Here is a 24,888-nt window from a genome sequence, read left to right as displayed (position 1 = left end):
CACACTGTGAAATACCAGCTTCACACTCAGGAATAGACACAAGTACATTTATGCCAGTCCTGATCATCCCTGAGTTTATTTTCATTCTTATTTACATTTTTAAACACAAATGTTGTGTTGTGTTTCATTCTTATTTACATTTTTAAACACAAATGTATCTGCACTGTTTAGCAGATAAACAAGGAATTTCCAAATAAATGCAAAAAAAAAAAAAAAAAAAGATTTTTGGATCTTCCTCTGACAGACTTAACATTCCCAATATAACATGTCATGGTAATCACTGAATGCAAAAATATCACCTAGGACTGTACTGATTTGCACACATCATATAACCAGAGACTCTCACTAATAAAACAACCAACAATATTCTCCAGGAAATGCATCTGGCAACACTTGCATTAACATCCATTGCATTCAGGATCCAAAAAAATATTTTCTTTAATCATGTAGTCACCACCAATAATTATTGAACATAGTTGTACAATAATATTTTAAGATTTGCAGAGCATTTGCAAAGTTTTCTTTTATATTAAACTTCTTTTTGTTAAAAATGTAGGAATTATTTTTGCGGCTATATTCTACACATATGTAGAAGAGTTCAGTTCTAAAAATGCATGTAGAGGACAGGAGATATGAGTAATCATTAAATAAGTAAGTATCATCAACTCCCAAGTAACATCCTTGATTTTTACACTTGGATTACATCCATGCACAACTGCAACAGTTCCTAATGAAGAGCTGCAGAAATTACCATTAAAAATCTTGCACAGTGGACCCATAAATGAGCTGACCTTTAGTGACACATTTGCAATTTATACAGAATATAAGTGAGATTGCTGAATATTTAGTGATAGCCTTCTACCAATTCTCCTCTAGGGAAATCAGTGGCAGTGTACCTGTCATTAACAGTTAATGCTAGCAGAAATTGCTAATTAAAATCTATAATTTTATGTTTAATAAGTTTTCTGCAGGGACACTCTGAGGATTTATTGCTATATCTCATGCCAGGAAGCTCAGGCAGAATTAAGAAGTCATGTAAATTTAATGTATTTCTCTAGTGATTGCTAGATGGCAGTCTGATAAAAACTTCCTTTTCTTACAGAGTATAAAGATAAAGGCAGTTCAACAGAAAAATTGGATAGTGAATAGAAGATCCTAGGTTTATGTTCTGTTGTTAAAATGGATTTGTTTGGCTTTACACTCAAATCAATGTTTGCATTCTCAGTGACTGTACACCTGGGCAGAAGACAACAGAAATTGAAATCCAGCTTGTATGAGGATTACTGTAATTCACCATAGCAGAAATAACATTTTGGTCAAAATTTGACTCAATATTTACACCACTTAGTTTTGAACTAGAGTAGTTTAACTTTCCTGAGACTTGGAAAACCTTTTCTTGTTTTGGGTAATGTTAAGGAATATTTCAACATTCCTTCTAATATTACAATGTTGTGTACTTAAAAGAATTTGAAATAATATACACACCAGTGTCACCTTAGCCAGTATAAAATATGTAATGCTAAAAATATTAACTAAAATTAACCAAAAGGACACTTAAATAAACAAAGGAAGTCAGTGGGCAGAAATGAGTTACCTGTAATCAGTGCCATTCACAGCAGTCCATGTATATGTTCTGTTTCCTTTATCAATATACCTCTACAAAGAGATATTGGTGAAAAATGGAATTATTAAAGTAAGGAGCTTCAATAATTGTGACCTTTCTTTGAGAAATACTCTGTAAAATCAAGTAAAAATCCTTTGTATTTCTATTTATTATTTTGCTAAAATAATGGGTTGAGCTGCAACTCTTTTCCTTAAATATACTCCAAACTTATGTTTTGCAAAATAATCAACCATATAATTTTTCTTGAACACGAGCAAACTTAAATTTAAATAAAATCAGACAAACCTGACCTGCAATTTTCACATTAGCCAGACCTATACAAACCATTATCTGTGTGATTCAAATTTGATAGAAAATGTTTTCTCTTTTATAGATCATTTTGCACTTAAACTATGAAAAGATTAAAAAAAAACCCTCAGTTATAAAAAGACTTTGTAGGTAAGTCTTTAAAAACAAAAACAGCCAGAGCCAATCCTTTCAGGTCACAGCACCACTGCTTAATGCATTTAAATTTGAATCATAACTACAGGCACAGTCTGGTAACTCTGACTGTATAGACACCCCCTGCTAAACTTAGCATGTGTTTCTAATCTAATTAGGAAGGTCCTGAATTCGGGAAAAAATGTAACATTGAAATAAATGTTTATTTTTAAAAAAACTTAATACATTAGGATAATCTTTACCATTTGTTTTCTTGTGGTCTGAAAAATAGCATGATAGGCACAGTCCCACAGTTCCCCATAGATTTAATCATGAATCCACCTGGCTGACATTGCTTTACTCAGTTTTCCACTTTGAAAGCTGTAAGATTATGCCAGCTGCAACATATTATTACTTTAACAATCAAATTTTTGTAAGTATGCCAGCAGTGAAGACTGTACAGCTGTTGCACTGCAACACTGCAAACATTGGTGAAAGGTAGCACAGGTACACCTCCAGGTTCTTTCTTTCCCTATGGTAAAAGGATATTGAGAAAAATGACCATTTGGAAAGGAGGTGACTTGTATGACATTAATAAATTCAAACCCTCTCATTACCTGGCTGCTGCTTTTCAGTAAAGCATGATAGGAAAATAATTTAATAGTCATTTTTGAAAGAAAATTAAAAAAAGATGAAAGAAAATGAAAAAAAAAGATAAAAGAAAATCAGAAAGAAGATGCATATAACAGTGTCTTGTACTCTGATACACTTTACATTTAAGATAAAAAGATGGTTGAAGAGATTCCTATTGAAGCCTATTTACACTGAATGTGTACTTCAGGCTAAAATCAGCCACCTGAACCTAATGCTGGCAGTGCCTCCAAATCTGGCACAGTGTCATGGGTACCCCCACAAGAAAAAAACAGTGCCCAAGGTGGGAGGGGAGGGAAGAGAAGAACGGGGCTGTAATTAAATCCTGCTGCCACCAGCATTGCCACAGTGCTTGAAAGCAAATTGGCTGAAAGCTCCCTCCAAAGCAAACCCAGCAGGTAACACATCCTCACACCTCAGCTCCCATTTACCTTTGCCAACTTCCTCAGTGGGCACTCTGAGCCCATCCCATCCCCAGCTGATCACTGCCAAGGAACTCACACATGGTATTGCAGCTTTTGTGACCCTTCAGTTTTCACTACTGCCCACCCCTGCTGCCAAATGTGGCAATGCTTTTGTTCCTATGGCATCTTCTCTGTTACTTGGAAAGCCCCGGAGGCCCTGGGAGACTCCAGAGCACCCCACCCACATTTGCTACAAGTCCAGTCTCTATGCTGTAGTATGAAGTCATCTCCCAAGACACTGCTGGGGCCAGCTGCAACACAAAAGGAGAGCGATGCAAACTTAAACCAAAAAAGCAAAACAAAAAGAACATAAATTTTAAGCCCGAAGACTGCAACTGTCAGTTCAGAGCAACCGACCACATCAGCCCATTTTATAAGAAAATATATGAAGCTATCAAGTGCTAAGTGATGCATGGCTCATGCGTGGCCCGTGGTTTAAAGCAGCTTTTTTCTGGTTCTAGCAGCCTGGAGCTGGGAGCTGCAATGGCTGGAAGCAGTCATCATAGCCAGCCAGCTCTGGCTGCTCCTTTCTTCTCTCAGAGAGGTCTGGGTAGAGAAAGAAATCTTGGGCCATGGTGAAAGGGAAGGTGAGGATAATTAATTTCATTGGCATTGAGACATCCGGGATCAAAGGCTTGGGATATTTTATTCCAACACAGATTGTGGTCTGGGCTGTGTGTAACTGGCACATTCTCATGCACCCAGGGATGTTACATCCTCCCTCCTGCCCAGATACTGTAACTGACTTCAGCATTTGCAATACTTCCCTCCCTCTTTCTTTGGGCAAAGAGTTGCAGGACCAACTGTTTCAGGTCTTTTGTAGAACAGAGCCTGAGAATTGTACAAACAGCCTGAAATCTCTTCAAAATGTTTGCCATTAATGCAATTTCTTGTACAACCAGAATTGTATTGTTGTATTTTTTGTGACCTTCTAACCCTTCCTCTTCCAACCACCTACAGATCTGGAAAGGCACTCCTGAAACAAAACAACCTATGTCTGAAAATGTCCCAGCATGGAGTCTCTTCCTTCAGTAGCAGTTTATCCTCAGCTCAGATGCCAGCAGGGCTTTGGACTCTGACAGTGGCTCAGGAACCACCCAGTTTCCCTTAAGGGAACAGACTGGTGGCATCCTAAACATCCTAAACAGCATGGGCTCCTGACACAGGTGAGGGGCAGAGCTGGCATCCACTGGGGCTTAGCCTCTCTGCCCCAGAAAACACCTATTTGTGCACCATTCTCCAACACTGCAACCCTTCAGGAAAAAACCCAATTGTTTCACAGGGCAGGATTTACCCAGAGATTGTAAAGCAGTATTGTAAAGCTTGGGTTTAGCATTTTACTGTAATAAGCATAAAACAGTAAAGGAGGCAAGGGCACTGCAAGGGCACAGGTCTCTAGAAGAATATGGGAAGAGGGGAAAGTCAGTATGAATTAACTGCAAGCAATTCTTCTAATTATTGTTATGGTGAGTTTATATCTATGGGTTGTGCAGTGTCTGCTAAGTCACCAAATTAAATATCTTCAAACTGACTTATGGTCAGAGCAAAAGAGTTCCAAAAAGCCGTGGTGGAACTGTAACTGTGGGGCACACTCTGGCCAGAGCTGCTCCTTCAGCACACCAGTCATGATTTCTTCTCACTGAGGTGCCCATGAAGCAGAGCACCCATGTAATGACCCATATCAAATCTGAGTATTTCCTATTGCTAGAAAACGTCTGCTTATTAGAGAAAACAGTAGCAATGCTTTTCAGGAAAAAGTATTTTGGACAAGAAAATAAAGAACTCAACAAGCTGTTCAGAAAGTACATGATATAACTGTAAGATGAATTTGCTTATCCCAAAGAGTCTTCATTTATGGCATAAAAATATTACTTTATTATTTTTTCTCACAACTTTCTTCCCATTCAACCACAATATAAACTACCAAACCCATCCTCACACATCTCTGCAAGCAAATTAAGCACTTTGGTTTGGAATTCATGCACAGAAGTAGGCTGGGTCCATTTCCTGTTGAACAGAGTGTAAGACCTCATCAACAACTGCCTGATTAATGATGCACCAAAGAAACCAAGAAACAAAACAATTCTTTTTTTCCTGAGTACATTTTTTTTTTACTATAAGCTAGTAAAACTAGCAAATCTGGAGGGAAAAAAATGGTACAAATTGTCATTACAAAATGAATATCACAGCATTTCACCATTTCACATTATTTTTCTGGTTTGGTTTGTTCCTGTAAATGTAACTCTTTGGGTTCCTATCTTACCTCATCTTGGGACTTGACCAGTGTTTCAAATGTTTTTTCTCCACTTTCTCCATCTATCATTTTTTTCCGAATCTATAGCAAGGAAGAAAAGGAAAAAGTGAAATAAAGAGAAAAAAGTGTAGGTGTTGCATGTAACATGAATAATCATTCAAGTGATCAAAATATTTCTTAAAAACACAGAAAATTCTAATGCAAATGGAAGTCACAACTCTTAAAAAAACAAGTTTTGTTTACAATTTTCAGATTTTTCCAATTAGAAGTTGTTTTATCCAAATATATACTCAATCAGTAGAGTTCAGAAGCAACAATTCTGATATACTTTCAATTGCCAGAGCATGCCATAAAACTCCTTGATGCTGGGCACTGACAGAGAAAATGAATTCTGTGTGCATGAAAAGAAGTTTTGCCTAGCATTTCTTGTGCCTGCCAGCACAACTGTGTGATTTAGGTAGTAGCACTGATTCACAAAAAGACTTTTGTATCAGTTCAAGAGTAACTCCCCTCTGAAGCAGACATTTCAAAGAAACGTAAGGCAGAATTAAACAGATACCAAGGCAGGCTGATTACCTGTCAGTATAAAAGAACAATTTCAGTGAAAAATAGGTTAAAAATGTAAAATGTTTAAAAGCCTTTAATTTGATTTCAGAAAAATAACTAATTTTCTTAAAAATGTATAGCTTCTGTATATATTACAAAATCAGTAACTGAAAAATACACAGAGGAATTAATTTGCTGTCTACACTTAGCTTTGTTTCTCAGTTCTCTTTCTTGCCACAGGAAAAAATCTTGCATTAATAGGGAAATACTTTTAAAATATTTCAGCTAAATATTCTATTAAAAAGTGTTATGTTTTGAAAAATTTTTCTAGCTTCCTTCCCAGGAATTGGTATTTTTATGAAGAAGAATATAAGTAGCAATCATTGTGGTTTTCAAAATGAGAGGAATATAATGCATTGCCCTTGCCTATCAATAATGCTGGGGTTTAATTTGTCTAAATATAACTTCTCTATATAAAGTCATCATCTTACCAAATTTAAAATTCAGATTTATACTGAAAGAGATACCCATTCAAAATCTAGAACATTCATTGCTTTGCAGTTATGACATGGTGAAATACGAGCAGCAACAGGCACTAAGAAACCAGGTAATCTCACCTCAACTTTAATATCATTTTCCAATTCAGCATCTAGAAAATCCAGTGTAACAGGTTCCTGGGATTTAGGATTCTGAAGCAGAAGATATTAAATGATCAAATAATAAAGACAGAGTACTTTAATATCACAAACAACTCTAATCCCTTCATTTCAAATTAGCCTACTTTACTGGGTTTACTTACCCATCTATTTTAATCTCTTGTAGCATTACTAGTGGCCCTTTCTCATTTATTTTATTTTGTTGAATAGAGAGTTTAATTGGATAAGTGAAAATCAAATTAATACTAATTGCCAGTGTCTGTCCACAGCCTGTCATGTATGGGGCTCATGCTGAGGTGCTGCTCCCCCTTCCCCTTCTCCTGGTATGTCACAGACTGTACTGCTCTGGGAGGAAGCAGAGGATATGGATCTCTCACTTGATGTCCTGCCTCCAAGAAAGGAGAGAGAAATCTGGGAGAGCTTTCCACCCAACCAGTAAGCTGGGCAACTGTACTCTGCAATTTTACCAAGAGTAAAATACAACACAGACTTGCTGATGTGAGGTGGGAATAGACTACGGTTCAAGATTCAAAAAGGCAGCAATTACAGCCAGCCAATTATTTGGGGTTTATAAAAAACAAACCCCACTTTTATTGTCAGCATTGCAGGACTTCCCTGAACACCTTGGAGTTTCAAAAGCATTTCTCTTGACATCAGTACTGTTATCTCAGTTCAGAAGATGGAAACCTGTAGCACAGAAATACTGAAACCCAAGCTTCCAGACCTAAGGAACATTGATGATGTCAACCCTCAACTGTGGAGCACAGAGAACTTTGATGACAAACATCTGTAGGAACCCTGGCCCCACAGGAGTTCTGGAAGGCAACTGGAGCTCTGCTGAACTAAATTGGACCACCCTCCAGCCTCTGCTCCTTTTCTCAGCTGCAGTATGCATTTACTTGGCCAGAGCCATCTTCCATATGAGTTGTTGGAATCCAACTTTTTTTCTGGCAATTTTGCCTGAGCCCCATTGACTTTATATTGTGTGTGGTGTAAAAATCATCCATCCTCATCACCCAGTAGTTATTTAATGCACCCCCTAAAAGCAAGTGCATTTCTTTAGAACTAGGAGTATGGGGATATATTACTTAACCATTTAAATCTGACAGTTTGGAGTAGAAAATGAAAAAGAAAATAAAAATAAGGGATTTCAGCAATTTTGCTATACTGACATATAGACTAAGGTAGACCAAAGTCCCTTCCTTCAAAATCACAATTATATTCCTCATATCTTAGCATTCTCTGGCAAAGCTAAATGACAAATGTACATGTGACTGTTCTATCAAGGAATGCAAGCATGTTTCATCGCAAAACATGTATGTACTGGAAGCAAGTAATATCCTGAACAAATGGGAAAAGATGCCTTCATGTAACAGTCTGGAGTACTAAGAGCTTAACAACAGCCCTTATTTTCAAGATTGCAATATAGAATAGTTCCAGAAGACAAAATATTATTTCTTCCTTTTCTTGAGGACAAAATTTACATGTCTCTGACTATACAGAATCATTCTTGTTCTTAACAAGTCTTACTGTCTGCTAAGATAAAAAGCAATACTTTTATTCTCAGGAAGAGAATGTGTACTGAAAAGATCGCAGACAAAGATTCTGGGTGTTTCTTTAAAATATTTACTGAGAACTTCAGGAAATTTTTGTGTGTCTATTTATATAATATTGATAAAACTAGCAACTTCAATATAATGGCATTAACGTATGCTCCCTACTAATTCAAAATTATTCAATTATTGCTATGCAGTTGCTTTTCCCTCCCAACAAATTCACACTCTCAAAATAAGTAACAAAAGGCCAAAATGTAAAAATAAATAAAAATTTATGTATCTTACATGCAATGGATAATGAATAGCATGGTCAAACCCAAACAGCATGCATGAAGGCATTGGCATGGCAGAGGAGGCATTTATGGAGTTCACATTCCGTTCCAACACACAAAGGAACAGAGAAGAAAATGAATGGCAAAAAAAAAAGAAAAAAATAATAAAGCCATCACATCAAATCAAGGTCAATACTCATTTCAAATGATAACCTGGGCTAGTCATAGTCAAGGAGTCCCAAAGACAAAATAGAAAGCTTTAATTCTGTTAAAATTCAAGTACGTATTAACTGTTCTTCTTTTTAAGATTTATATCACTTCACATTTCTTATATGATACTTATTAATCACTTTTAATAGGCACATGTATAAATACATTCTTAGATGTGCCTGAGGCACAAAGACAACCACTAAGAGCTAGAACAGAAAATTCCTACACTGCTACTTTAAAGGGAAGACTAATTCCTCTTTATGTCTCCTTCCCCCAAGAATGTTTTTACCAGTATTTGGGCTCCATAATTTTTATTTCCAAGGTTGCCATTTACTGGGGTTTATTCCAAGCCATGAAGAAACAAACTTACAGTTCAGTTTGTTCTTCTCTTTATCCAGTCATGCCTGTAACATGACTGGAATAAGCACACCACCACCACCACATTCAGCAGCACAACTTAACAAAACAGAACAGAAATAAATCACCAGCAATGAAGCATGCAAACAAAAGGATTGCAATCCATTTTCAGCAGGACAAATAAAGGCAAGGATCTATAATTTCAATGACAACTCATGAAGGAAACAAAGAAAGAAAGAACTGGTGCAGCAACATAAAAAAGTTAACTAAAATGTTGTTGTTGTGTGTCTTGGGAGGTCAGTTCTCACAAATTCTATGGATGACCTTTGCTGTGTTGCAGGAGCCTAATTCTTACTCATACCTGCAGTGAAGAAAAAGGCTACTGGGCTTTTAAAAGAAGTGATGGAAAAAAGTCACAGAGGTAAACTCAGGAGCATCTGGAGTGGGTGGGAGCCCAGAGCTTTTCCAGTGCTGCCCTCCCTGGGCAGGCAGTGCCTGGCAAACCCAGCAGCAGCCAGGCCACACCATGGCAAGCTGAGGAGCCAGGGCTGATAAGAAAACCAAGATTTTTTTATGATTCAGTGCTGATTTCTCCAGTGCACAAACAAAAAAACTCAGCCCTGAGGTGGCCTTCTACACGTTATGAACACAGCCACCCAACACTTGCTGAAATCACCGACCTGGATCAGGATTTTACACCATGTTTTACTGGTGCTGCTATGCAGGCCACAAGTTTTGCTTTACAGATTCCCATATGTACAAGAAATCAAACTTGATATACTGTGTTTAAGTTTACTATTTTTCTAGTTACATAGTTAATATATTCCTTTAGTGATTTTTAAGTTTTCATTAAGTGTTTTTTGCTCAGGAATGGCATTACATAAACATGACTAGTTACACTGTCCAGGCTAATGGCAGTTAATTCTGTGCAGCTAGGTCTGCTGAAATGAGAAAATCCCACAGAAATTGCAAATAGAATATATTCCCTACTCTGACTTCCCCAGGAAAAAAGGAAAAAAAAACCTGAACAACTCATCTTCTGTAATTTTATGCAGCATACACTGTACAATAAAACTTGGCAATAAAGTCACAAGAATTGTCTTCTGATCTTCTCTTGACTTTGGGTTTATGCAAGCAAAGCCAGCACAAGTAGTCTCTTTTTATTTCCAGTCTTCAAATTAATTTCAACATCTGAAGAAGAATTTTTACAGCACGACTCTAATTAGCACCTATTAGTAAAGCATCATAATTTAATGGAATGCCCTTCACTACAGCCAATAGCATGTTTTTTATTATTTAAACAGGAAAGGATGCAAGCTTCATGCTTTGGAAGCTGTTTGTCACAATAAACAGTTCTCTAGTTAGATTTTTCCTAGTAAGCAGGGCAGAAGCTTTCTAATTATATTTCCAGGTCTATGCATTCTAATGCACTAATCACCTCCATCCAAAGTTACCTGTACATGGGGTCTCCTTTTTCTCAATTTAACTTTTGGTATGCCCACACCAATTTGCTGAAGTAACAAAAAAGCAGTAATTTATATTTTTGCACTATTAGTTAATAGCCTACTTATAGAATGGAAGTGTTTTCTCGACATCTGTGCTGTCCAGTGCATGTTTACTACTGCAAGCAGAGACTACCCCTCACTCTGATCTTGAGCTCTGAGCTCTCTTCCAGAATTAAACACAGTTTTAGGATAGGGAAACAAAAATCAGACATATGTTAATGTGAACAAAATTAACAGAGAGCTCTCCCTTCCACATATTCTGACAGAATAACATATAGAATGAGAATAGCTCACTATTTGTTTACTTTTATATTTGATCCTAAAACCCAGCTCCTCTTAAGTTTCTTAAATAACCCTAAACAGTAAGAAAGAATATTGGACCTCACTGAATGCATATGGATTTTTAGGACTGTCTAAAATGGGTTTTGATCAGAACCATAGTAAAAATGAAGAGGATTCTAATCTTTAGAATAGATTGAGAAATAGAATTATTTACTGCTTTCAAAATGTAATTAAGATTAAGCTTGTTAATACATGCTTAATGGACTCACTTCAGTGACTATGCTTGTTTGGTGGTGCATCCACCTGTTCTCTCCCATAACAGTGGGAAAAATATATCCATATATGCAGACACACACAAAGAAAATTAACAATAAAACATAAAATTAAGTACTATAAAAAAAGTAGCTAATTACACAAACATAAAAATAGTTTAAGCTGTTTAAAGCTATATTAAGATGCATATTAAAAATTTTCTTGTTATGCTTTGGCATAATTTTCATATATTTCAGCAAATAAGAACATGATGGGAAAGGTTTAAATTTAACATGCTTTTGAATTTGTTGTTTGTTGACTTTTCTCAGTTGTGCAAACAACTTTACAAACTTCAGGACAATTTCTCAAAATATTAATTGTGTTGAACCAGTTGTGATTTGAGGAAATAGATTTTCAGAAGGAAAGCAGAAGACATTCAAAAGAAAGAAGCATTGGAAGTGTAAGAAACCCTCACCTCTTCAAAGGTAAAGACGCAGTTATGTTTTATTTTACAACTATTGAAAAATTGCTGGCAAAGAGGGTTAAAATGATGTTTGTTAATAGGTTAACAGCTACTGGGAGGTTCAACTAAAATTAATATGACATGTTAAAGAAAGTCCATGAATTCTAAATACATCTGTCTTTGTCGAGTACCTTAGTTTTAAACTGTAGCTCTTGTATCAGTCTGAATAGCATGCACCACCCCACACAAACTGGGAGTGGAAAAGTCTAGTCTGTGCAACTGTTAATAACAACAATAACAATAATAATTCAAATGCTTCATCTTACATTTAGACATTGTTCTACAACATAACAATTATTACTTATAAAACATCCTGTTTTAAACATACTCTAAATCAAAGTTTTGACCATTAAGGGAAAGCATTCCTGGACTGCCATATCCTTTTAAGAGGAAAACTACACAGAGAAACCATGAGATTTAGTATCCTAATAATCCACCTCAGTTTGCCTAGATTTAGTTGGGATGAGCTGAGTTTTAAAAAGAAGTTTTTATTCTTCAATGTTGTAGGGCAACAGAACAGGATTACAGCACATCTGAGATGAACAGAGTCCATACCCATCAGTTTCTCCCAAGATTAGGTCTAAAATAAGACTATTGCATTGCTTCTTTTCACATTACTCTTATGAATGAAAAGAGTTTAATTTGCATACAAGGGAAAGATAAATAGGCCCATCACCATCACCTAATTACTAATAACCTCTAATTAAGAAAAGATTGGGTCAGTAATGATGCAGATTTTTGCCTCTGAAGAATTCACCAAAAAAAAAAATCAAAACTTCCATTTTTTGAGACATGAAAATCAAATGCAGATATCCAGAAACTGAAGTCCTGCTCAGTTATGGAGACTATATAAAATCCTTCATTTCCATGGTTTTCCTTTATATTTTTGAAGTGTCTTTCAAAATAAATCAAAAGGGATATCTCATTAAAAGTTACAGACAAGTTATTCTTTCTCTTCTTCAGAAGCACTTTTTTCTTTCTTGTGTTACACACTTGGCAAAAAATTTCAAATGTATTAATTACTGCACCAGGAAATTAATTCAAATATTCACAAAGTTGACTTCTCCCAGAATAAGAATTAAATTAATCACTAAAATATGTAGATGAATGCTTAATTTCTTCTTCTGTCTTTGACAATTAAAAAAGTTATTTTAATGTTGTCATTTATATAATATAACCTTAAGAATTCAAAAGACAAAGTTCACTGAAAAGAAGCAATTAAAATATGAGAATTTTCAAGAAGTCCACTAAAGAGAAGATTGTTTCACATGGAGAAACCTTTCATTAAAACCAAGATCAAAGTTCTGATTTTAGGAAAAAAAAAATACCATCCATTCCTGTTGAAATTTCTCATCAATGTCAGGGAGGCAAGTTAAGAAGATACAGACAAAGTAGGATTCTCCACAAGGTAAGGATTACAGTTAATGGATAAAGGGACAAACTGAAATATTTGGTTTCTATTTTCCTGAAATTTGATTGAAGTTGTGTCCTAATCGTATTTAGAAAAAAGTATCATGTTTAAACAAGTTAATCTACTAAAAATCTAGTGTTCTGGGTAGGGGTGCTCAGCTAAATCCATCCCAACTCTGAGATCAGGTTTCAGCTCTGGTAAACAAAAAAACAACCAAGTAAATAAATACAACAATTCAAGTAAAATACATTGTGTTTTCCTCTGATTTCTTTGGTTTTGCAAGTATGAAAATTTCAATATTTTAAATGAGAAAGCATCACAAAAAAAAAGGTGCACAAAATCTCAGATTGCTTCAAGATTCTTCACAATGATTATACTGTTTTCACAATGATATTACAGCTACCACTAATTGTTTTAATATTACTATGTATATTAAAACACTTCACATGTATAAATATGCATTCAAATTATACATATTTTTTATTTTATCAATAAACAAATTCAATACAAGCCAAAGCTGGTGGATTTGGATGAAGCCATATATGCATCGCAGATTTTCCTAATACAGACAAAACTGAGAACTTTCTCTATTGCTGTCTCGTGCCCTCTGATTTTTTCTGAAAATATCCCCTTAATATAGAGAAGTAAATTAGAAGATGTTTCATACCTTTGGTTGGAGATTTGGATGCAGTAGCACATACCCATTAGGATCAATTGCAAAATAGTATCCATTTGGACAAAGCTGAAAGAAAGAAATGAAGTTTAGCATTATATGGTTTTAAGTAATGAAGAAAGGGTAATTAATGGTTTTCAAGAAATGCTCACATTGTGGAAAACACACGCCTCAGGCATTATGAAGTATAAGATTACTAACACAGACAAGATAATTTCTTAATATTTACTCTTTTAGGATCATAGACTTGGAGAATGATTTAGGCTGATGAAACCTCTGAAGGTCAGCTGGTACAACCTCTCACTGAAAGCAAAAAAAATAAAAGTCCAACTTAAAAAATAAAGTCCAACTTCGAAGCTGGACTAGGTTTCAATTCTTTGAATACCTCCAGTGGAAATTCCACAACCTCAGGGAAGGGCAGTCTGTTCTCCTTCTTCCTTAATTTCAGCTGGAATTTCCATTGCCACCCCTATGCTGGTAGCCTCTTTTTGAGGCAGTGTTAAGGTCCATTTTCTCCAGAATTCCCATTAGCTAACCCTTAGGCTCCTTCTTCAGCCCAAATGCATCTCAGGTTCTTCCTGTGTACCAGGTACTGCAGACCCTCAGCCAACTCAGCAGCTCTGCACTGGGCCTCAGAATATTTATTACACTGAGGAGATCAAATTTGGACAGTGTACTGATGCAGATGTTTTCTGCACAGCTGGTTTTTACTGCCAGGGCACACTGCTAACTTATGTGCTGTGTGTTCCCCGCCACAACTCCCAAGTCCTTTCCTGCCCTTTGAGGCAGCCTGAGCTGTGGTGTGGGATTACTCCATTCTAAAGGTAGGACTTTGCATCTGCCTTCAGTCAGACTTGTGATGCTCCTTTTCCTCCCCAGCTTTTGTTTTCCACAGCACCAGTTATTTTCATAGAAATTCCACAGCTAGATGTCTACATAAATAAATCAATCATACTGAGTAGGATACAGACAGACACCTATATTAAAGAAATTTTCTATAAAGACCTGTCCTAGACAAATGGCAAATATTTTCAGCTGAAATGATTGTGCACTCTGCATTAAGAACTAAACATTTAACTAAAGAGCAGTGCCTTAAGATACAGGAAGATAATTGCTTGTAATACATCCCCCATTGTAAAAGCTGACTTTTACACAGTGCATCCTGATGGACAAATCACACAGAAACAGATATATGGCTGGACAGAAAACCACCAGACAATGAACAACAACAGAAAAGAATATAGGAAAAGAAGCCTGGTGGTATTTTGACTAAAATCCAGTCATTGCAGCATGACTTATGAGAGAGCATGGACAGAAATCCCATATTAAACATCCATTATGGGAAACCACCAGTGCAAGCAGCTTACCGTGAATCGGGGCGTCAGTTTCTTTATGTCCTCCAAAGAGACATCAACCCCCATTACTCCAAGAATCAGCTGATTCTGGTAAAATTCCAAAATGTTAGTATGTATTAGACATATTTACAATGCAGAATAACTGGAACAGTCAGTAAAATTGTATTTTTGCCTTCATGGTTTTTTGACAGATACATGTGAGAAGTTGCCTATTTAGTTATGTGTCTATTCTGAATATTTTAAATTATGTCAAAATGATTCAAAATAAAATTTAACAAATTTAGAATTTAGTATCAAGTAGGGAAATTATTTCTGAAGATTAATTCTTTCCTGGATGAATAAATAATATATGTAAGGACATAACAGCTGAAAGCAAAAATGATGCAATAATTTTGCCAATTATGCAGATACTAAACTACCAGCACCAGCACTGAGCTACTTTTCATGCTTAGGTTGGGCAGTTAGTAAGTGAGACCTCAAAACAATTAACTCTTTGGGCTATAGTATAAAGATGAATGAAAAATATTCCAACACAATAAAAAAACCCAGTGAATAAAAGAATCATCAGCATTTGAAATCAGGGACTCAGGCAGTACTATTATTTTGCATATAATTTATTTTTTTACTACAGAAACAGAGGGCAGTCATTTACATGGTGTGACCTGAATCCCTTCTCCATATTAAATAAATTTGTTAAATTTGCTGGAGGAGGAATCTTTCAGCCTATAAATATATTCAGGCAGAGATACAAATTGAGCAGATTGGAGTTCTCTTCTTGCTCCTGTGTACTAGATCACATCTATTTTATTTCTCAGAAAGACATCCTTTGATAATCAGTAGTCTGTCACTTTGAACAAGACTCAGACAATTCCAGGCATTGTCTTGTAGATAAGATTAAGCAACTTTTTTTTTTTTTTAAAGGAAGCTAAGAAAACTATTCTGAAAGTAAAGTAAAGAAATGCCAAAACCTCATTGATTCATTCTATGTAATAGCTGAAAAACCAAATCAAATAATATTTTGTCTAAATTTCTATATATTTTGACCTGAATGGAGAACACCAAAAGTAAAGTATTTACAACACACTGTTCAAGTATATTCCAGGTCTGTTTTTTGTTTTGTGAAGAGGACACAGATTCCATGTCAGACAGTAATAGGGATGGGCAATTTTATTTATTCAACACTTAGAATTTAATCTAAATATAGTGCTCTTTTCCAATATAATTACTAATTATGTACTACTTTATATTTTCTACATCACTGCCTTTTACTCTGAAATGTCATAGCCTCAGAGATTTGCTAGAAATTGATCTAGACATTATTTCTTAGAAAAGTCTAAATAATATCATCATCTACTTCCCATCTATTGAGCACTTAATGCATTCCCACTGCCACCAAGGCACAGGGACAGATAGAGGAATGTCACACCCTGAAACTCAGAATGACAAAAAGGGTAAAGGAATGCACTGCATTTTCTTGCTCCCAGGAAGTGATCAGGTAAGTGGATATGATCGCTTTGTTTCTGATGTACAAGACAATTACACTGCAAAATACTCTGTGGAAATACACATACTTCAAGGCATTAAACATTAAATTTAATTTATATTGCTGCTACTTTTTCTTTCTTTGAACGAAAAGCTTACGATTTTCCCATTTTGTTCCCTTGTTAGATTGAAGACAGGCAGAGTTCCTGTAATCACAAGGCCCAGCTCCTAAAAAATAACCAGTAAAGAAGGGAGAAAAAGACTTTAGTTAAAAAGCAAATGTTAAGCCATAATATATTAGAACAATGGAAGAATGTGTGTAGCTAAGCAATTACTTTCAGTTTTTGTAAAAAACAATTACTTTCAATTTTGTAAAAGAAAGAAAATAATAATACTTCACTGACTTGATGAATAGAAAATTGAATTTTTTTTTGTCCATAATTAGTGGGATTAATATATTATTTTTTAAAAATAGATGATGGTCAGCAACTTAGGATATAAAAGTTTCACAAAACCTAAATGTTATGTAAACATATTTGCAGCTACAATATCCACTACACATAAAACTATGGATAACAGAGAGGAGAGGAGAGGAGAGGAGAGGAGAGGAGAGGAGAGGAGAGGAGAGGAGAGGAGAGGAGAGGAGAGGAGAGGAGAGGAGAGGAGAGGGAAAGGGAAAAGGAAAGGGAAAAGGAAAGGGAAAAGGAAAGGGAAAAGGAAAGGGAAAAGGAAAGGAAAAAGGAAAGGAAAAAGGAAAGGAAAATTAAGCTTAGAAATAGTAAATTTCAATTTGGAGTGATGATGTTTGTGTTCCCAAGTCACCGTCAGTGTGATGGGGCCCTCCTCTCCGGGAGATGGCTGAATTCCTGCCTTCCCATGGGAAGCAATGAATTAATTCTCTGTTTTGCTTTGTTTGTGGGCACAGCTTTTGTTTTCCTATTAAACTGTTTTTGTCTCAACCCACAAATTTCCCCTTTGATTATCTCCCCAGCCCCACCAGTGGGGGTTTGGTTGATGGCTGGGGTTAGACCACAGCAGGTATATAACACATACAGGAAAAAACAATAGAAAAATACAACACAGAATTCCTCTACTTTTTCTACCATCACTACTTTTGGGTGGTGTGCAATGATGTCTATCATGGGCTTGGCAACATCAAAGTCTCCTCTGGTAGTGAGGCAACTGAGGCAAGGAATTTGCATTTACTTGGGAAGATACAAGAAATCTGTTTTTTCTTTAGTAACCTTCACAAATCATACTGAAAATAGGATCCAGAACACCTTATGTTCAGATACCCAGGAAAGTTTAGTTTTCTACTCCAAACTGTCCATAGGACAAAGGATTTCTACCTTTTTTTGTGTGATTGTTTGGGTTTAATTTCAAACTTTTCAACTTCATTTATGCTTACTCTCCTTCTATCTAGTTTATTGAGGAGTCATATCCCTTTTCTCCCTTTGTTTCATTTGGGAAAAAAAAAAAAAAAAAGCTAGAACACCATATGAATGCACTCTGGTGTAATCTGTTCTCTCTATTCCCAGTCTAGTAGCACCTTTTTGAATTTTAAACCATCCCTTATGAACTCATATTTGTGTATCAAAAGAAAGGTGATGATGAGGTCAGAGTTAGTAAACTTACAAGCAAAGTGAAGTGGATTTTGTAGGAAAAGAAGAGAAATAGGGATTAATCAGTAGAAAAGACGTTATTTAGAAGAAACATTGAAAAGAAACATAATGAAACAGGAGGGGGATGTAGTATGGGGGATAACACAATATCCCCACTAATAAAAATAAAAAAAAAGGGTAAAGTTAGAAAGGATAACAATTATGAATAAATTTTGCCTAACTGGTAAACCCAAAAGTATCTGGAAATTCTTGGATTATCTTGAAAATGAAGCCAGAGCAACACATAAATAGAATGTGAAGGGACAGGGCTAGAAAAGAGGTGTGAATTGCTACAAATACATCAAATTACTAAAGACAGTCTTGAAAGCCAGACTGAAATGAAAGTTCCTCTTCAGAATTTCATAACCTGAATTTATGCTCTAATGTGGCCTCATGTAATACACTTTGCATTACTTTAATCTTAGCCAAAAAACAGCCACTGGAAAGTAAGAACCAAATGATAGGAATGAGTCCTTTAAGCCACAAGCAAGACATGTAAACATATTTGCAGCTCTACACGAGGAAATTATTTTAAGGAATTTAGGATAACACACCACTGTGACAACATAGACACACTCCCTTGTACAATCAAGAATCAGGAAAAGGCTTCAGAGGGGGTTGGATACACCTATGCCTTTATGGTCTCAACTGTGATGGAAAAGTCCACAAATTTGAGGCTTTACTTCAAATTGTTTTCCTACTTTATTTACATATAATTATGTGTATATCTATGTGTGTGTGTGTGTATGTACATACAAAAATATATGTATATACAATTATACACTCACAAACACACCTGTGTAACACATGAAGGCAGAAAACCTTTTAGGAAAAACTGAAGGAACCCACTGAGTATATAAAGTAACACAAGAGATGCCTGCAGGTGTCACTTATTTTACTTGATTAACAGATCTCTATTCCTAGTTACAACTTTATCTTTGGCTTTACAACAGGATATGTACAGAGCATAAGAACGTCTGTCATCACATCCTTTAGGTTTCCAGTAAGTACCTCAAAAATAACAAACAAATCGTGGTTAAGGAACTTCTGGACATTGAAATTTCAGTGAAAAACTAGTTCCTCTGTGTCATGCTCAGTTATATTGACAGTAAAAATTATATGTTGATAAAAAAATAAAATTACAGGAATGCTGACTGACGGGAAGATGTGCATTTTGACATGACTTTAGATGGCTACGTGAGCTTGGACAAATACATGAGTCCAAATCACCATTTTGCAGTAATTTTTGCCCTGTTCCTCAGAAGCAGGTTATTCAGAGCAAGAGATTAGATTTCTGCTAACAATACTTTTCCTCCTGTAGTTTCCTGAGTATGTTTGTTTTACAAGACCGAAGTGATAAATTCAGCACTAAGAAAGCTTTTCATATCTCTTTTTGTTTATATCCCCATGATTTACACTGTCCAATTAAAGGCTAAAGAAATCATTACCTTGAGCAAGCAAGTAATTAACAACAACACAAGTTCAAAATTTGTGCAAATACTTAGTAATACTGATAGATTTCATTCTGCCTGGAATGTTCTTTGGAAGGGGAAAAAAAAAAAAAAAGAGGAAAACCTAAGAATTCTAGGAATTCCTCCACACCAGAAATGACCTTTACTGCAGTAGGTACAACAACAACAATGCAAAGCTATGTTCCTTCTTTTTTCTTCTTTTTTTTTTTTTCTTTCCTTAAGCTGAGAACAGCAGTGGCCTGTACTTCAAAGTCTGCAGAGAATAAACTGTTTTTCTCTCCTAAATTTCAGGTCACTTAGAAGGATACTAGGTGCAAGTAAGACCAGCACATTATAAATAGATCTCTTCCTAGAGGCTGTTGTATTTATGTGTATAGATGTTAGAAACACAAGAACATCATGTTTGGAACTATAGGAAATTGGATTCTTGGGAAAGCAGACACACATAATTACTGATTTTCTAAAATTCTTACTTAGTAGAGATAAATACATATCATACCAGAGCATCCAGATAGACATTTGTCCATTGGACTTGTTTGGCTTGCTCTCCAGCTAAAACCATTGGTCTTCCCAAAACATCCAGATATTCCTGTTAAAAAGTGCAATGAACTCATCAGAAGGCAATTATTAGATCAAAGAGCACAAGCACTATTAAAACAAACAATAATTAAATAATAAAAATTAAAATATCTGGGGAAAAAAGGAAATAAAAAATCACCATTACTACAGGAGGAGCATTTATTTACTTCTTAAAAATTGTACCACAAAATAACTCAGTCTCCAGTTTGCAGTATTTACTAAAAAGGTAATTCCTGTATTTCATTCCCAGTCACACAGACCTTACACACTCTTAACCACCACTCTTTTTCCACTAACTGAGAATTACAACTATTTTTATTTAATTGCTAATGACATAAAGAAATTGCAAGCAGATTACAGAACCGTCAACCCAGAAGAAAGAGTGGACAATGGAGGGTGAGTGGTGTAACATCTGGGTATGTTAAGCTCCTACAGCAACAATTTCTGCAACTTCTATTGGAATAACAAAAATCAGAATTATAAAACCTCTTTTTCCTGTCTTTCTTCAGTTTATGAATATGGCTAAAGCTGGTGATCTTATGAGATGTCAGGTTTCTGGACTTCTTTGGGAGTGGATGCCATCAAACTTTTTTCAGTCATCAACTTTTTCTACTTGTCTGATCTTATTAGAGATATGTCTTGCCAGACACTGTCTGGAAGAGTTTAACAGAATCAAAGGGTTCTTATTCAAGCCAAAAAAGGATTCTTATTTTCTGCCAAAAAATGTTATTCCTGGCCTTGGAAGGACAAAGAACTGCTATGATATTTCTCTGCTGTTCTGGACATGTGAGTATCTGGACTTTCAGACAACGGAAAAGAATAATTGTTCTTCTACACTGTCCATCTTCAGTTTGGAACTCATCATAGAACCCCAGAACCCTGTGCCTTTATTTATCTACATGCAAGTGTGCTAGCATGTTCCTACATCCTTTTTGAAGGAATGAAGTGCAGTCTCTTCGGAAAGGGTTGGATCCATCCAGGTACCTCTCCTATAAAGCAGGATTGTGTTGTAGCATCCACATGAGTTCAGATGCTCTAGCAGGGCTATCCCCTCACATACATCCACAGCAGTGATAAAAACCTCTGGATCATGCAGAAAGCATGGCAGAAGGTGAAGTGAATGCCTAGGCACATTATAAAAAATAACTGGTTTTATAAACTTTATCATATAACTGCTGTCATGTCTCAACATCAAAGTTTGAGGGACCATGTAAAGCCTGGAAGAAAGCTGAGCCAAAAGCACAGTCCTTGTGCAGAGGCCTGAAGGACACAGAGCACTTCAGAACTTCAGACACTCAATGGTGTGCCCTGGTCAGCCTGCTTGGGAGGAGGTGAATGCGACCAGTGCTGTGACCAGCACCTCCTGCTCTGGGCCAGCTGGCCAGGGCAACAGGGATAATGTTTTAAACTGGTCCTCTGCAACCACTTAAAATAAAAAGTAGAACATTTTAAGAGAATAATCCCTTAAATATAGAAGACTTATATATATATATATTTATATATATATATATATATATATCTTCTCTTAATGTAGTGCATATTAAAATTTAATTGATTTTAGCAGATGTGAAGAGCAAACATACCCAAGAACATATATTACTCCACTTTTTGTGTGTTAAAACTGCATCTGGGTTTGGCCAACTCACTTACCTGGGTGTTTATCCTTATGGCTCCAATAGATGGGATTTCATAATAATAACCTAAAATTTAGAACAGAAATATTGTCATTTTACTATAACAGATTGCTGGCCTCTTAATCTTGAGGAATTTCATTTATCTTATAATTTCTAGTCTAAAGTCTATTGGAATTATTGTTTATGAATGAAATACATTTTAGTAGATGCTACCACAATGCACAGCCATATGATGGGTCACCATTCCATTCAGACCAAGGTAGTGACTCTTAAGTAATGACAGTTATAATTTGTTTCTTTTGGCTGTTTTGGTAAGGCTGTATCATATACTGAGTTTGTACTCATGAAATCCCAGTTAATATGATGTGCAAGTATATTTAATGTTTATTTTAATATGCTGAGACAGAAACATAATTATAGACTGAATGCATATAGGAATGTAAAAATAGCTATGTTCTGCCACAAGAGTGAATTCATAGTATAAAAATATAAGGCACTCTGTGGAATGAAAAAAAGCTAATGGGTATTTCTTCTACACTGAGAATGTACATCAGAAATGTCTTTATTTAGCACTGATTTTATTGCTCATTTGTTTGAATTAAAAATATTTAAAATACTGTCCATGTAATAGGACTGAAGCCAGGCACTGAGATCCATCTTCAGTCCAAGAAAATTTTAAGTCATATTGGAAGGAAGAATCAGAGAATTAGAGAGGTAAAAGTATTGATATTAGTAATTTCCTTTGCTGTATGCAAAATCTTTTAATTTAGGAAAAAAATAAATAACACTGCTTCTTTGGATATGCAAACAAATAATCACAGGAATTTTGGACAGAAGATTATGATCATTTTGCTTCAATAATAAGATGACATAGGTGGTTATGCTTTAAACCAGCTGGTCCTCATTTGTTTTAAAACAATGGAGGTCACATGCACACAGTATTTTGAGATACAAAGATGTAAGTTAAAAAAAACTCTGTTCAAAACACAAATGTCAATTTTCTGTTGACATTTACCTGACAATACAATCTGCTCCTCATGGAGTTGTAGTATCCTCTGCATGACTTGTCAGCATGCTGAGGGTTTCATAAGGTTATGACACATATGTATGCTCTACACCCAGGCTATGGATTCTTCTAGTTTGGTTTTTCTGTTTTTTTTTGGTGTAGTTTTTTGTTTTGTTTTGTTTTTGGTTTTTTTTGTTATTTTTTGATTTTTGGTTTTTTTTTTTAATCTATGCATTTCTCTTATCTTTGCTGTATGTTACTCTTCTGCCTGAGCACATCTTTATCTCCTTCCCTGGCAGTCCTAATTTTCAAGAGCCTTTGTATTTCAGCTCACCTCTCACCTCTTGCTTCTCACCAATTTGTAAAACAGTTTTACATTTTCAGTCAGGCCTGGAAATTGCTCTATTTAAAACATAAGCAAATGTTTGATAAATTATATATTTTCCACTTTTCTCTATTCTTTTCTATTATTTCTTTTCTATTTTCTGCTGTATCTCTATATCTTATGACTTGTGCAATTATATTATAAGATATTTGAGGCTCATATTTTCACACACTTCAAATGTTTCTGAGTATATTTTGAATGCAAAAATTTTATGTAGAAAACATTATATTTCCTTACTTTCACCTTTTTTACTTTTTCTTTTTGTCCTACATAAAGAAAGCAGAATAAAAATAGAAAATACAAGAAGCTCTCAAAAATGAAGAAATCATAGCAAGAATAATTTTGATATTTTCATTGAAAAAGGGAGAAAAAAAAAAGTATCTCATCCCTTGTAAGTTTTGGAGAAAAACAGAAAGAAATGTAACCAGCCAACCAGCCAACTAACCAAACAAAACTCCCTTTGTCCAGACCACTTAATTTAAACCAGCTTTGACTAATTTCTTATCTGTCATCAGTTCCAACTTTACATAGATGGCTATTACAACAAATATTCTCAAAACTGAACCATAATGGCTTATTATTATAAAAACTACTGTGGTAGTTTTCATGCAATGTGAAGTTTTAAATAAAGTAATAAAGAAATAAATATACCAGTTTCTCAATTACATGTGATTTTTTTCATGTATATATTATGTAATGAATTAACTTTTGAATATTTTGATAACAAATAGAATAAACTTAAAAACCATGCTGAAAAATCTGCCATTTTTAGAGAACAAAGATATCAGCTAACCAAAGCTCTAGTGAAAATCAGTTTAAAAGACAGACACAGTACCTTTATTTTCACAGGCCATCCACTGTATGGGTCCTTTGTCATAATTATGTTGGCCCACAGAAAATGTGAACACACGTACCTGTGCAAGTCAAAAACCAATGCATATAACAACTATTTATCATTTATTAGTTGTGACCTCAAGTCAATGATACCTGGATTTTTCATAAATTTGAATAAATAAGAACACTATGAATTCTCCAGTTTTCGTATCCATAAAAGATATGAGAGATGTAAAAAATAAAATATTATGGTATTTTGTGTACTCCTATTATTTCTTCCATAAAGTAGAATCAAGAACAATGCTCTTTTACACAGCCTTCCTACTTTAAAAGTCTTACATTGGTGATTGTTCATGAAGTCTTTTAACTTTTAGGTTCTTTGTTCTAGGGTGGTAATTATAATTCTTCAGGTTTTGTTAAATTAGTTGACAAAACATATCAATATTAGATGCTTACCAATGGCTTAAAAGAATATATGTGTGGCAGTAGAATTCCAAGCAATGCAAAACAGGACTTTTTAGGATTTAAAATATGAAATTTTCAGATACTACACAAAACAATTTCTCATTTTGCTCAGACTCAGTGTTCTTTATGTAAAACCACTAAATTAGTTCAACCGACTTCAACTTCCATACAATGGTTAAGCTTCTGATTTTTCACCTTAAGCTCTTGATATTCATTGAAATTGTGGGGTTTTTCAGCATAAAAAAACATTATCTTTCACAATGCTACTCTAATCTATCTCAGCAACTGTAAGGAGTTATGGTTTCAGAAGAATTTACCAAAATCTCTCCAAGTTTTGGACTGAAAACAGACTTTTCAGC

At 35.2% G+C, this 24,888-nt stretch overlaps 1 protein-coding gene across 5 annotated transcripts in view; it reads right to left on the bottom strand.

Moving 5' to 3' along the window:
- CACNA2D1 (calcium voltage-gated channel auxiliary subunit alpha2delta 1) overlaps nucleotides 1-24,888 on the bottom strand; it is a 367,390-nt gene that overhangs the window by 32,601 nt on the left and 309,901 nt on the right. For 3 of the 5 annotated variants that reach the window (XM_036401394.2, XM_036401392.2, XM_036401393.2), the window contains exons 13-21: nucleotides 24,066-24,144; nucleotides 21,856-21,905; nucleotides 20,126-20,215; nucleotides 16,653-16,721; nucleotides 15,024-15,098; nucleotides 13,651-13,725; nucleotides 6,577-6,648; nucleotides 5,423-5,494; nucleotides 1,595-1,656 (exon numbers count right to left, since the gene is read on the bottom strand). In XM_036401394.2, coding sequence (XP_036257287.1) covers nucleotides 1,595-1,656; nucleotides 5,423-5,494; nucleotides 6,577-6,648; nucleotides 13,651-13,725; nucleotides 15,024-15,098; nucleotides 16,653-16,721; nucleotides 20,126-20,215; nucleotides 21,856-21,905; nucleotides 24,066-24,144 — 644 coding nt within the window. Of the gene's footprint in view, nucleotides 1-1,594; nucleotides 1,657-5,422; nucleotides 5,495-6,576; nucleotides 6,649-10,464; nucleotides 10,522-13,650; nucleotides 13,726-15,023; nucleotides 15,099-16,652; nucleotides 16,722-20,125; nucleotides 20,216-21,855; nucleotides 21,906-24,065; nucleotides 24,145-24,888 lie in introns of all 5 variants that reach the window. The other 2 variants (XM_036401395.2, XM_054514978.1) reach the window with 1 other exon arrangement.

The sequence above is a fragment of the Molothrus ater genome, chromosome 5, assembly GCF_012460135.2.
Source record: "Molothrus ater isolate BHLD 08-10-18 breed brown headed cowbird chromosome 5, BPBGC_Mater_1.1, whole genome shotgun sequence".
In the NCBI taxonomy this organism is placed as follows: domain Eukaryota; kingdom Metazoa; phylum Chordata; class Aves; order Passeriformes; family Icteridae; genus Molothrus; species Molothrus ater.
The sequence above is the reverse complement of the archived record's forward strand: the minus strand, read 5'-3'. Positions and strand labels throughout refer to the sequence as shown.